The sequence below is a fragment of the Lissotriton vulgaris genome, chromosome 3_1 (assembly GCF_964263255.1).
Source record: "Lissotriton vulgaris chromosome 3_1, aLisVul1.2, whole genome shotgun sequence".
Classification (NCBI taxonomy): Eukaryota; Metazoa; Chordata; class Amphibia; order Caudata; family Salamandridae; genus Lissotriton; species Lissotriton vulgaris.
In genome coordinates this window covers 2,079,398,657-2,079,411,483 of record NC_141689.1, presented here as the reverse complement: position 1 = coordinate 2,079,411,483, position 12,827 = coordinate 2,079,398,657, and the positions used below count along the sequence as shown (strand labels likewise).

The 12,827-nt window shown below is 43.4% G+C and overlaps 1 protein-coding gene across 1 annotated transcript in view; it reads left to right on the top strand.

The window, feature by feature from the left end:
• The window catches only part of LOC147728823 (dynein axonemal heavy chain 12-like), a 136,353-nt gene that overhangs the window by 41,157 nt on the left and 82,369 nt on the right, over nucleotides 1-12,827 (top strand). The window contains exon 6 of the mRNA XM_086963871.1: nucleotides 8,817-9,360. Within this exon, the coding sequence (XP_086819997.1) occupies nucleotides 8,817-9,360 (544 nt within the window). The remainder of the gene's footprint in view (nucleotides 1-8,816; nucleotides 9,361-12,827) is intronic.

The window sequence follows — 12,827 nt, the reverse complement described above, 5'->3', positions numbered from 1 at the left end:
TATCGCCACTCACTTCAGCTGCTGTCTTGAAAGTTTTGGGGTGATCCGTCAAGCAGGGCCGGGAAAATAGAGGGCCCAAAATATATTTTCCCCATGTTAATTTGCATAGCAACTTTAGACACGGCTACAGTCTGAACTGCTGAACGGAATTAAGCAAAATTTGAGAGAGGTAGCTGTTGGTCCAGAAAGTGACCTTTTTGTAAATTGGTGCAAAACCATTCAGTAGTTGCAGAGTTATTTTAAGATTTTTTAAATTGTATATTGTGAGACAGGGAGGGTCCGCTACCCCTCCCAATCTTGTGCTGAGATCTGATCGGCTACCAACACTTCAAACCAGGAAGTGTTGGCAGCCATCTTGGGACTCAGCTTGAACCGAGTCCCAGATAAAATGGAGACACCCAGCATACATGGCTGGGCCCTGGGGTACGGGGTCTCTGGTGCCAAAATAAGTCTGGGCAAAGTAAAAATGGGGACATCTAGCATACATGGCCAGGGCACAGGGTACGGGCTCCTGGTGCTGAAATCAGCCCATGGAGGGAGGCCATGCGGACCCCTCCCTTCAAAAAAACAATCTAAAAAAGGCCAGCCCTCATGGGATGCAGTCCCTGGGGCTTAAATCAGCCTGGGAGGGGGGGCATGTGACCCCCTCCACTATTACATGTAGGCCAAGCCACGGGGGATGAGGTCCTTCTGGCTATCATTGGCCCTGGGAATGAGGGCCACGTGACCCACCACCACTAATAAAAGTTTAAAAAAAGTTGGCCAGTAAGTCACCACCACTCTGCATACATGCCTCCTGATGCACTACTAGTTAGGGGATGAAGTCCCCTTGACTTCTGAAGGTCATAGGGGGACAACTCCTCCTCCTGTTACATCCAGTAGGTCCCACACAGCGGGTTTGCTGAGAGGTCATTGGAGGTATCACTCCCTTTCTCTTCCATTCTGCAAACACGCTGCCTGGTGCACTACTAGTTGGGGTATGAAGTTTTCTTGGATGCTGAGGGTTCTTGGGGGCCAGGAATCCCTCTTGTTACCTCCAATAAGCCCACACTGCAGGATTGATGAGAGCTGGGCGGAAGCCCTATCCCCTTTCTCCACCACTCTGCAAACGCACCTACTGGCGTATTACTGGTTGGGGGATGAAGTCCTCTTGGATGCTGAGGGACCTTGGTGGCCAAGAAGCCCTCCTGGTACCTCCAGTAAGTCCCATACAGCAGGATTCCAGAGAGCTGGTCAGAGGCTTCACCCCCCTCTCCTCCACTCTGCAAACTCGAGTACTAGTTAAAAGAACATAGAAATTGACTTAAAAAAACAAAGGTTACAGTGACGTTATAGTTAGGCTCAGATTTCACTCATAAAAAACCATAGAAATTCAGCAGTTATAGTTACCTGAGCTACTATAACTTATGCCCCGGAAATGCACTGCTTATGACCTCACATATTGCATTACATATGACATGGTCAGTGACATCACTGATGACATCTCAAATGACATCACTGATGACATCATCCGTAGAACCACTCACACACCCACTCACGCCCCATACAACCTCCAAATACGTGAAATTAGACACTCAGCCAACCAGTTACATACCCATACAAGTACTCCTACATCCACTTACTCATCCATAGAGCACCTGACATACCCACTCGCTCACTTATTCAGACACTCAAATATTCACTCTCACCCATAGAGTGACTCATACAAATAGTCACTCAACCATACAGCGATTCACATAGCCACACACTCATACAGCTACAACACACCCACTTATTCACCTATACAGCCTCTCACACACCCACTCACCCAAACAGCCTTTCAACGGCCACTCACTTACATATACAACCAATCACAGCCAATCACACAGTCACTCACACAGTCACTTACTACCCATAAACACATCATACAAGTACTCACACATTTGCTCACTCACCCATACTGCCATTCACACAGACACATACTCCCCAATACAGCCACTCGAACACCAACTCACTTAACCAAACTCCCCCTCAAAGAGCCACTCACTCACCTTTGTAGCACACTTACACACCCTGTCACTCACTCATACAGCCATTCAGACACCCACTCGCTCACCCATATAGCCACTGACACACCCACTCACTCAACCATACAGCCACTCACACAGCCGCTCACTCACCCAAACAGCTATTCACACACCCACTTATACAATAATACAGCCACTCACATGCCCATATAGCCACTCAGACACCCACTCACACACGCATACACACAGCTCCTCACATATTATATGTTAAAAGTATTATCACTCATTAGTAGTTCTAGTGTACTAATTAAACTTTTGTAGTAGCTTAGTGTATATGTTTAACACTGATAAATTCTTAGAATGCACACTCACTGGATGATGTCATCAGTGTTGTCATTTGAGATGTCATTAATAAATGTCATCTTTATTTCGGTTGTAAAACCATAAAAGATACGCACATATTCTTCCTTAGCAGTGGAACCCATGATACAGTTAACACAAGTAAAAGTAGATATTTAATACACCAGGTTCTAATAGTCGAGTATCATGTAATGAGATTTGTAAACACAGAGGAGATCGCTAAGATGCAGCATTTCCAAGTGTGTAAAATCAAGTGAAAAGGATAAAACAGGAATAAAGTGTGAGTGCGATAATGACTAACGATAACCACAGTTTAAAAAGATCTAAAAAACAACTTTAAGAAGGCAGTTAAAAACAGGATCCTGGGAATTAAAGCACCCTCGAGTCATGGGATTTTTACTACAGCTAGTCCCTGGCACAAGGAAAAGTGGACAGGAACCTTTGCCTAATGGCCCAGAACAGGGCAATACATTTTGCAATGGCACATACAAAGGATGATCTCGTATCCGATCTTAAAATCCGTAGTGCATCAAGATGGCTATGGGTCCCCAACAGTCTGCATAGTGGGGCCAACCAATTCCTTCTTGGTCTGTCGTAGGCCGGACATGCAAAAAAAACATGGCCCACTGTTTGGTTTGGGTCGGGGCCGGATGGGCATCCCTTGGGCTGGCTGGTATTGTTTAGCCAAAGGTTGGTAAAGGCATTGATAGATAAACAGCCAAACCTAGACTCGGTATAGAATTTCATGTCCCCAGGCACTTTAAAGACATCAAGATATTCCTCAAGGCATTTAGAGGATTTTATGTCAAAAAAACATTAGTTAAACAACCATGCTGGATTCTCGAGTAGGTGGTCTGTTCTACTCATAGCCAATATTGACGCTTTAACTGGTCCTTTGAATACCGTGGTGGAGAGCTAGTAGGCTCATTAGGGAGGCCAATTGCTGCCCGACCAGTGTTAACATATTTTATCCACCCAATTTTTTTGTTCCTGTCAAGGGCGAACACTTCGCTAAAAGCAGCAACATAAGTGGCCAGGTCGGGGGTAGTGACCAACCTATACCAGAAAAGCAAGGGGCACAGACTCACTTGGTCATGTATAGACCTGACTCTCAGGTCCTGTTTGAAAGAAAGGAGGGGGGTGCTTTGGGGCAACACCAGAAGACTCCTAAGAAACTTGTTTTCAACTGTTGTTAATTTCCTTTCGTCCACCAGACCCCACAGTTCTGCCCCATAGAGTACACTACTCACAACCTTTGAGCTATAGAGTTTAAGGGCTGGGGCTACGGGCTTCGTATATGATAAGCAAATCTCGCGCCGCAATGCCCCTGTCAACTGAGAGATTTTTAGGGGCACCTTGTTCAACTGATTATTCCAGGTCATGCTATCTGACAACACTACGCCCAAATATTCAAAGGAGCTAACCCTCTCCAATGGGACATTATCTAGGACCAGGTTCCATTTAGATTTAAGAGGATTCATTATCATCACCTTGGTTTTGAGGGTGCTAATAACCAAGCCCTACACATCACAGAAAGCCTTACATTTGTCCAAGAGCGTCTGGAGATCCATAGGAGTTTTAGATACCAAAAGGGTAACATCAGCGAACAGCAAAGTAGCTGTCTTCTGGTTCACCAATGAAGGAGCATCAGCCGGAGTTGAGCATAAAAGTCGACTATCTGGTTGACATAAAGGGAAAAAAGGGTAGGGGCCAAAACGCACCCTTGGTGTACCCCGCGCCAGATCTTAATTGGGTCGGTAAGTTGCCCCAGTTTGCCCCACCTCACACTTGTAAAGTTATCATCATGCAACCTGACCAAAGGTTCTAAAATTTCGAGGGGCATTCCCATATTCATGAGGGTTTGCCAAAGTTGGTCTCTGGGGACAAGGTCAAAGGCGGTTTTAAGATCTATAAAGGCAAGATATAAGCTGACTTTGCCCAACACAACTACCTTCCAATATAGCAAGAGAAGGCGAAAAGCCTGGTCAATAGTGCTGGTCTTCTGTCGAAAGCCTGCCTGTAAGGGAGAGAGGATGTTTTTCTCATCTATCCAGGTTTGGATTTGAGTTAAAAGCAAGCGACAGAAGACCTTTTGAGTGCAATCTATCAAGCTAATTGGGAGGTAGTTGGACGGCTTAGACCTTGTCCGTTTTTTGAAAATTGGGATTACTTCCGCCCCCTTCCACGAATCTGGAATCTTTCCTGCTCCCGCTATGTCATTGGCCAAGTTCATAAAATAAGTTGCCCAGTTTTCCCTGTCAGTGCGGAAGAGATCGCCTGGAATGCCATCATGGCCTGGGGCTTTAGCGGGTATAATAGCATCTAAGGAGCTCATAATCACTTTCCTGGTAAATAAAATTGTGCTTCTCTGGGCGTCCAGGCCTGGTAGTGTTACCTAAAGAATATAGCTCATTAAAATGATTGGACCATTCTAATGTTGTAATGTTGTTGGCCAGTGTAGGGTTGCGTTCGAAATCTGTCTGGCCACTAACAGCTAGAATTGTCGAGGGTCAGGATGACCCATAGCCTCCTCTAGCTCTTACCATCTCCCTTCATCCCATAAATTTTTGGCTGTACCCTGTGCCTGTTTGTAGGTCCTTCTGCAGTCACAGATGCTTACTTAGTCCATATTTTTAATAGCTGTGGTCAATCTCGCTCTAGCAAGCCTACAGTCTATATTGTACCACGGATTTGCTTTTGGATGTACCATGTTACAACGCATACCATTACAACTACCTACTATTACAACGCGACCATTACAACGCATACCATTACAATGCATAGCGCTTTGAGGTGCTGGATAGTGGTAAGTATAATTTACTATTCCAACTCCAGTCCCCGTGGACACTAGGGAAGGTGTTGGATAGTAAATTATACTTATTCCCTATCCTAGAGCGCCCCCCAGCGCAATGCGTTGTAATGGTATGCGTTGTAAAAGTTGCGTTGTAATAGTAGGTAGTTGTAAAAGTTGTGTTGTAACAGGTGTATACCATTTGCTTTATGGCGGCTACCCCGAAGGATCTGGTCTTCAAGAGGGGGGTGTAAAAGAAGGTAGCCAATTGCTCGAAGAAAGCTCAGTGAAGGGCACTACAGATGTTCAAAGAGTGTAAATGCTACTTGCTGGTTCTAATGTCGCTAAATGCTCGGCTAGAACTTCGTATGCATTTTAACCCCTTGGCCGCGGCGGTAATTCCGCTGCACTTGGGGGGAGGGGGCTCGTGCGGCGCCGCCATGCTTGTGACGGAACCACTCCGTCACGAGCCACAGGCGTGCTGTGCTCATGATGGAGTGGTTCCGTCACGGCCCCACCCGCTCATTAATTCAGTGGCGCAGGCGTGGAATTGATGCAGCGTGGGCGGAGCGGCCGCGGCGTGACAGAACCACTCCGTCATTAGCACAGTGCGCCCGTGGCTCGTGACAGAGTGGTTCCGTCACGAGCATGAAATGAGTTAAATTTGTCTGCCAAGATCAATGGGCATTTAAGCCGACGCTTATCATTTGTGGCACTCAACTCCCTTGTGCATAGTGGGGCAGTATAGTCCTGCCAAATACTCCTCCATAGATGGCTAATAGATAAGTGTAGGGAGTTGTGATCACTGTCTGGTGTACAAATATGTCCTGGACTTGGGGCCACAGGGTCAGATCCACTAATATATAGTCGATCCGACTTGACCCATTTGTTCCTATAAAGGTCATTCCACCACTTCTGATGGAATTGGTTCGACCATTAGTAGCTCTTAGCTTGTATTCCAGGGAGATTGTATTCGGGTGGAGGGCAGCATGGGACCTTTTTTTTTTGATTGAGGGTAACTCCAACGAGGGTACCCTCCAAACTATGTCCTCTTCGGACACGTCAAGGGACTCCACCCAATCAAGCGGTTTGAATGTAACATTAACATCACCACCAATTATCAGCGGATAGCTGACATTCCTGTCTCCCAATAGGTTATCCAAGGCAAGGAGAGTCCGTGAGCTACCACCTCTAGTGCTCCTGGCACATACATTGTACATATCGATAGTTAATCCATTCCCATGGGCTGCTGGTAACCAGCTCATTTATTTCACAGTTCAGGGAAAGATTTATCAGGATAAGTAGCCACCCCCACAAAGCACAAGTTCCAGAGAATGTCAATGGAGATGTAGCTAAGCGTTCTCAAAAGTTCCTCTTTGTTTTTTTGCCGAAATATGCAACTGTTAAGCAGTATTAAGAATAATGGTGTAAACAGTACCTTCAGAGGAATGGATTAAGGCTCGACACATCCAAAGGCACGATATCAAGGGAGGGGGGGGGGCCAGCCCAGCCGCCTACGAGCGATGACGGGCAGGACGGGCCCGCCGCAGGGGAGAGGCTGTGCTATGTAGCGCGATGGAAGCACCTCCCCCTCACCTGCGGTAGCGAAAGCGGGACGGCTGTGACACTTGGTGCACCATGGGACTCCTAGTCCCACCAAGGTGGAAGGCAACCCCAAGGCGTCTCGGGGAAACGTTCCGGTGTGTGAAGGTGAAGACTCTGGGCTTAAGCTCCCACCAGAGTATGAAGCTGGGAGACAGGAGCAAGCAGCAAACAGCAAGAATGCCCTCTTCAGTTTCTGGGTGTCATCAGTGATTTCACTGACCGTGTCATGAGTGATGTAATATGTGAGGTCATAAGCAGTGCAATGCGGGGCGTAAGTTATAGTTAGCTCATGTAACTATAACAGCTGAATTTCTGTGGTTTTGTACAGGTAAAATCTGAGCCTACCTATAATGTCCCTGTAACCACTGGTTTTTCTAATAGGTAGTTATATTTAGGACCATGTTTCTATAGGATAGGCGTTTTTTTACTTCCCTATATCTTTGGCTCTATTACACGACTCTTCCCAAAATGTTCCAAAAAAAGGTGCTGTGGTAAATGTTGTTGCACACGGAACATTTTCGGGCAATTCATGAAGCAGGGACTGAGAAAAGTGGGGTTCAAAAGAGTGTGTTTGCAATGTTAATTCCAAAAGGACCTCTCAACACGCATACATCCTAAACCACTGAATGGAATTAAATCAAATTGGGCAAAATGCTAGATTTTGTTAAGCAGCTCACACTTTCAGTTATTTGGAGTGAATCTGTTCAGAAGTTGCTGGGAAATATAAGCAAATAAAGTTAGTGATATCTGTGGCTGCGACGATTTCACTGAAGATTACAAGCTCGTGCAGGTAAATGCTGAGATCTGATTGGCTGCCTACAATCCGATCAGGAAGTGTTGGTAGCCATCTTGGGACTCAGGTTCGAAAGAGTCCTAAAAAACTTACAAAAATAAATAAAATGTGGCAGGGTAGGAATACCCTGACCCCATAAAGTTGGTCCTGGTGTCCCACAGTGACCCAACAGCCAAAAAAGCATTTTAAAAAGAAAAGAAATACCAAGAAATTATAAATATTTTTAATTCACAGAAAAAATAAAACATATATATATATATATATATATATATATATATATATATATATATATATATATATATATATATATATACATACATACATACATATATATATATATATATATATATATATATATATATATATATATATATATATATATATATATATATATATATATATATATATATATATATATATATATATATATATATATGTGTGTGTGTGTCATTTACGTTGTGCATACCTAGATACTAAACAACTCAATTCTATATGAGAGGGAGTCTTGCATTCATGGTGTTAAAGAGAAACAGGCAGTGTTGGGCACATGCACGGATCGAGAAGAAAGAAAGTGCATCTGTAAGATGAAGACAAAGGTACAGGGGAGGGAACAATAATTGCAATAAAGTGATATCTGGCCAGAACAAGCGTAAGCTGTCAAGCAAGATAGCTATAGCTGCAGCTTAATTGTAGGCTGTCCGATGATGCGCAGAGCCTAGACTGTGGCTACTAATGGTGGCTGCCCTTGACATATTCAAGCATTCTGAAAAGAATTGTGATTGCCATTAGACCAACCCCAACTCCATATTTGTCCTCTCCCACATTGCAACCTATATCCCTTCTAGGGACTGATAATTTCCAGTATAGAGACTGACAAGAAGGTCTACCAGCTCGTGCCATTCTTGGTCACCTAAGGACTGCTGTAGATTCAATTTGGTGCGTTATTGTTGAGTCAGGACACTCTGTGACCTGCTGAACGATATTGCACCTGCTTGTGCAGCCCCAGATCGTTTTATGCAAGCCTTGTGAAATACTTTGGAATTTGCTAACCTTCGCTTACAACCCTTTGGAAATGCTGTATTTGTAGACCACTACAGTAGTTTACCACTGTGCTTAGGGAATCCTAACAACTACAGCGAGCCCAATGAGTGCTGAAAAGCTTTTGAATTAAAGGATGATTTTTAGCAAATTGTTGTGGAGGTCAATTTTGTATACAGCACAAACCCTGTGACATACATTGTTTTCTTTTGTCCTCTCTCAGAGCTCTGAAGACACTGATCCCAGTGACTGATTTTGATGCCATTAAGAGAAGTGGTATTAGCCCAGTTCACTCGGCTGCGGCAGGAGGACATCCTCAGTGCCTCGAGCTCCTCCTTAAATCCAACTTTGATGTCAATTTCATGCTGCACCCTCGAGTTCGCAAAGGATATGATGATCAGAGAAGGTCGGCTTTGTATTTTGCTGTTGCAAATGGAGACACTTACTCGGCTAAACTGCTTCTGGATGCTGGAGCTCTGCCCAACCAGGATCCTGTCAACTGCCTTCAATTGGCCTTGAGAATGGACAATTATGAGTTAATAAATATGCTGCTTCGCCATGGGGCCAATGTGAACTACTTCTGCCGCGTTAACACCTTGCACTTTCCCTCAGCCCTGCAGTATACCCTCAAGGATGAAGTTATGTTAAGGATGCTGCTCAACTATGGGTATGACGTGAAGCTATGCTTTGATTGTTGTTATGGAAACAAGGAGCACACCCCGGAAGGATACGAAGGATGGAGTTCTCCTGTTATTAAAGACACCATGGTACTTTGCAAGCTATTCATGTGTGGTGATGACATGTGTTGTAGTCCATTGCATTGCTTCTAAATGACAAGTAGGCTAGTGTGTATCTCTCTTTTTTTGTGACTCACACATATGTGAGTTTGGGCAATCTGAATTAGTGAGTGATGGGAAAGTATAACAATACTAAAATGGAAATTAGAAAATCTACGGCCCACATTATCCATGGATAAAAGTAGGAAATCTACGCTTCATAGGTTTTCTTCATATGATTTCGATGGATATCTGACTTTTAGGGATAGACACAATATCCCAAGCGTGTGCATGAAAATCCATTCCATGCATGCTCCTACTGTCTTACATTTATCCCTTCATATTGTTCACAGTTTGGAAATCTGGAGGCAGAAATATGCATTTGTACTTTTACTTTTTTTTCGCAGTAGGGTAAAAACATGTAGCAAGTTGGGTGAACAAAAACATTGGGCTGTGAATGCCCACAATTATGACTTTGGGAAGAAATAATCAATACTTCTCGATCTTCCCAATTAGTAAGTAGAATTCACATTCAGAAATTTCTGCTCATCCTGATTTTGGATCTTAAATTCCAATTTCACATACAACGCTTTGGTCACCTGAGTGATACATATATGCATAAAAACATTTTGTGAAAGAAGTCCAGGGTTTTAAATGTAGTGGAATGCAGTTGGCTTTTGATTATTCTATTATTTTATATTAAGAAAGACAGACACTGAGGAAGATCTTGGCTGCTAATTGTAAATTCTACCCCTTGCTCATTTTTTGTGACACTTTACTTTGGTGTATGTCAATGTTTCGGCATAAACAATGACTATAGGCAGCTTGCATTTTAAAGGGAACTCAGGACGATGTGAATAATAAATAATAAAATCGATATGAGTCGCAGATTTCAACAGTGTTACTAAATCAGTATTTATTTGGAAAGAATTATTGTCAATTAACAAATTAATAATGTTTTCATAAAGAACCGCCGCTCAATGTAAACAAAGCAGTGAAGTACAGGATTCTAGATTTTCAATCTAGACCAAACACAACATCCAACTAAGGCCCCGATTTTAAGTAATTAAGTATGGGGCAAAATCCCTCTTTCACAAACCCAAAACCTAGGGGGTTGATTTCCCCTGCCATATTACGATGGCGGGGGAATCGTTGTGGTACTGTGGCAGCCGCAAAGACCGCCTGCCACTGTTCTGCCAAAGGCAATCGTTCATATTGCTTGGCAGACTGGCCTGCATGTTTTAAATTATGGCAGTGCCTAGCAGGCACCGTCCACCAAATTACAACGCTGGCTCAAGCCAGCCTTTCCATGGCGGTGAAACTGCCATGAAAAGGCTGGCGGGGATTGGCTTCAGTGGCCCGTGGAGGGCTCCATTGTGTTGGGGGTGGTTGTGGTGCAACTGGGGAGTACCCATTGTACCCCATACATTTCCCTGCACTAAGTGGCAGGCACTGCGTGGTGCCTTCCACGTTGTGCAGGGAAATGCACGACATGGCTGTTTAGTATTGTAGTGGGTCCTGGATGGTGGTGGTTGCAACGTAAACCATTGTGCGAAACCACCGCCTTACAGGTGGGCAGTCCCAGTTACCGCTGCGATGGCAGGCAGACTCTAGTCCTCCCGCCATCGTAATGACCCCCTATGTTTCTTCTATGTGGAGGGATAATAATTTTGAGTTCTGCAGAGATCTCCCTATTCCTGGTGCAATAAATATTGTGATTTTCCCCAGATTCATGTTGGCTTGTCAAACATGCAGAAGTATAATGGGGGGGAAATGGTCGGTAATTCACAATGGTGGAGTAACGGTTTTAGAATATTATGGTCAAAATTTCTACCTGCAACAATATTGAATCCATAGTGTCAACTACCACTATATCATCATGCTAAAGAGATGTGGTGTTCAGTATTTTGTTCCCTCTATGTACGTGTTTTAATGAAATGGTGGTAGTAAATATTGTGAATGCAATATTTATACATGACGATTTCTCAATTGCTATATTGTGACAGATATCCTTGTGGAGGCGAGCTGAATTTAGAGAAGTAAGCGCAGAATTCTGCATGTTATGTAAAAGCTTAGAATAGGAGGTATTTAACAGATCCAAAAAGTGACAGTATTTACTGGGCCCCTACTACCATCCTGGGCATTCATAATTGCAGACCAAAGGTCTAATTAGGCGCTTACAGCGGACGGTGCACATGATGTTCGCTGTGGGACCGCAAAATCCTTGGTAAGACTGTCTGCCAGATCAGAAGTTTTTTCCTGGTCGGGCAGGTGATCCTGCAGTGGTCTGAGAGTGGCGGTCTGTCCTTCCTGCATGGTGTGGCATAGATACCACACCATGCAGGAAGGGGGGTGCAAATCCTGTAGTGCCCCCCCGCATGTTCAACAGGCCCGAATTGGCAGGGGGCCTTTGTTGTCATTAGGCCACCCTTTTCATGATGGGTTCACCACTGTGAAAAGGGTGGTAAAATGGCAACTCGGAACAAGGTGGCGGAGAGCGACGTTAGCCTCCTTGGCAACGCCACACTCCGCCACTTCAGAAACACTGGGCTGCACCTTGTATACAACAATATGATGCTGCACTGGGTTTTCCCCTGTGCTGGTGCTAAATTGAGCAGCCTAGCACCAACGTAGGAACCCTTGCATCATAGTGAAAGGGTGTCCACATTGAGGGGAAGATGGTTTATGTGCAGGAAGGTCTCCTTTTATGTTATGTGTGCTGCTTAATGCAGCACATAATGAAGTTGCAAAACATCATTTTTTTACTGGTTTATGTGTAGGAAGAGACACCTTCCTGCACATCAATAATCAATTGTGTTTTCCTGTTTTTATGTGTGCTGCACAATGCAGCACAAATAGAAACAGCAAAAATGAGGAGAAATAAAGCATTTCTCCTCGTTTCATCTATTGAAGACCAGGTTATCCCTTGTCTTAATTTTGGCGCTGCCTGCTATTGGTATTCAGACAAAATATTGAGTTAGAAATGTCGAAGTAAAAATATCGAGTTGTAAATATCTGACACAGAAATATCGACAGCAAGAATATTGTGGTCAAGAATATTGATTTTAAGGTAAAGAATATTGTTTCTAAAAATATAGACGCCATTAATATCGTTTACAAAAATATAGTTGTTTAAAATATCGATTTTTTAATTAGTGTTGTGTATTTTAGTATATATTTTAAATGTTTGTGATGTATTTTTAAGTATAAGTACTGTTTATGTTTTTTAATGTACATGTTACATTTTTTGTAGTAATCAATTTTATTTTAATTACATTTAGTTTTTTTAGTTCTGTAGTGGGTTCAGGGTTTATAGGGGAATAGGGTGGGAAGTAATTTTTATAATAAATTAATGATTAGTTTGTAGTTACTAATATTTATTTAATTGAGATTTTATAGTGTTAATTGTAGGAAGTACTTTATTATTAATTACGTATTATTTGGTTAATTAATATTAA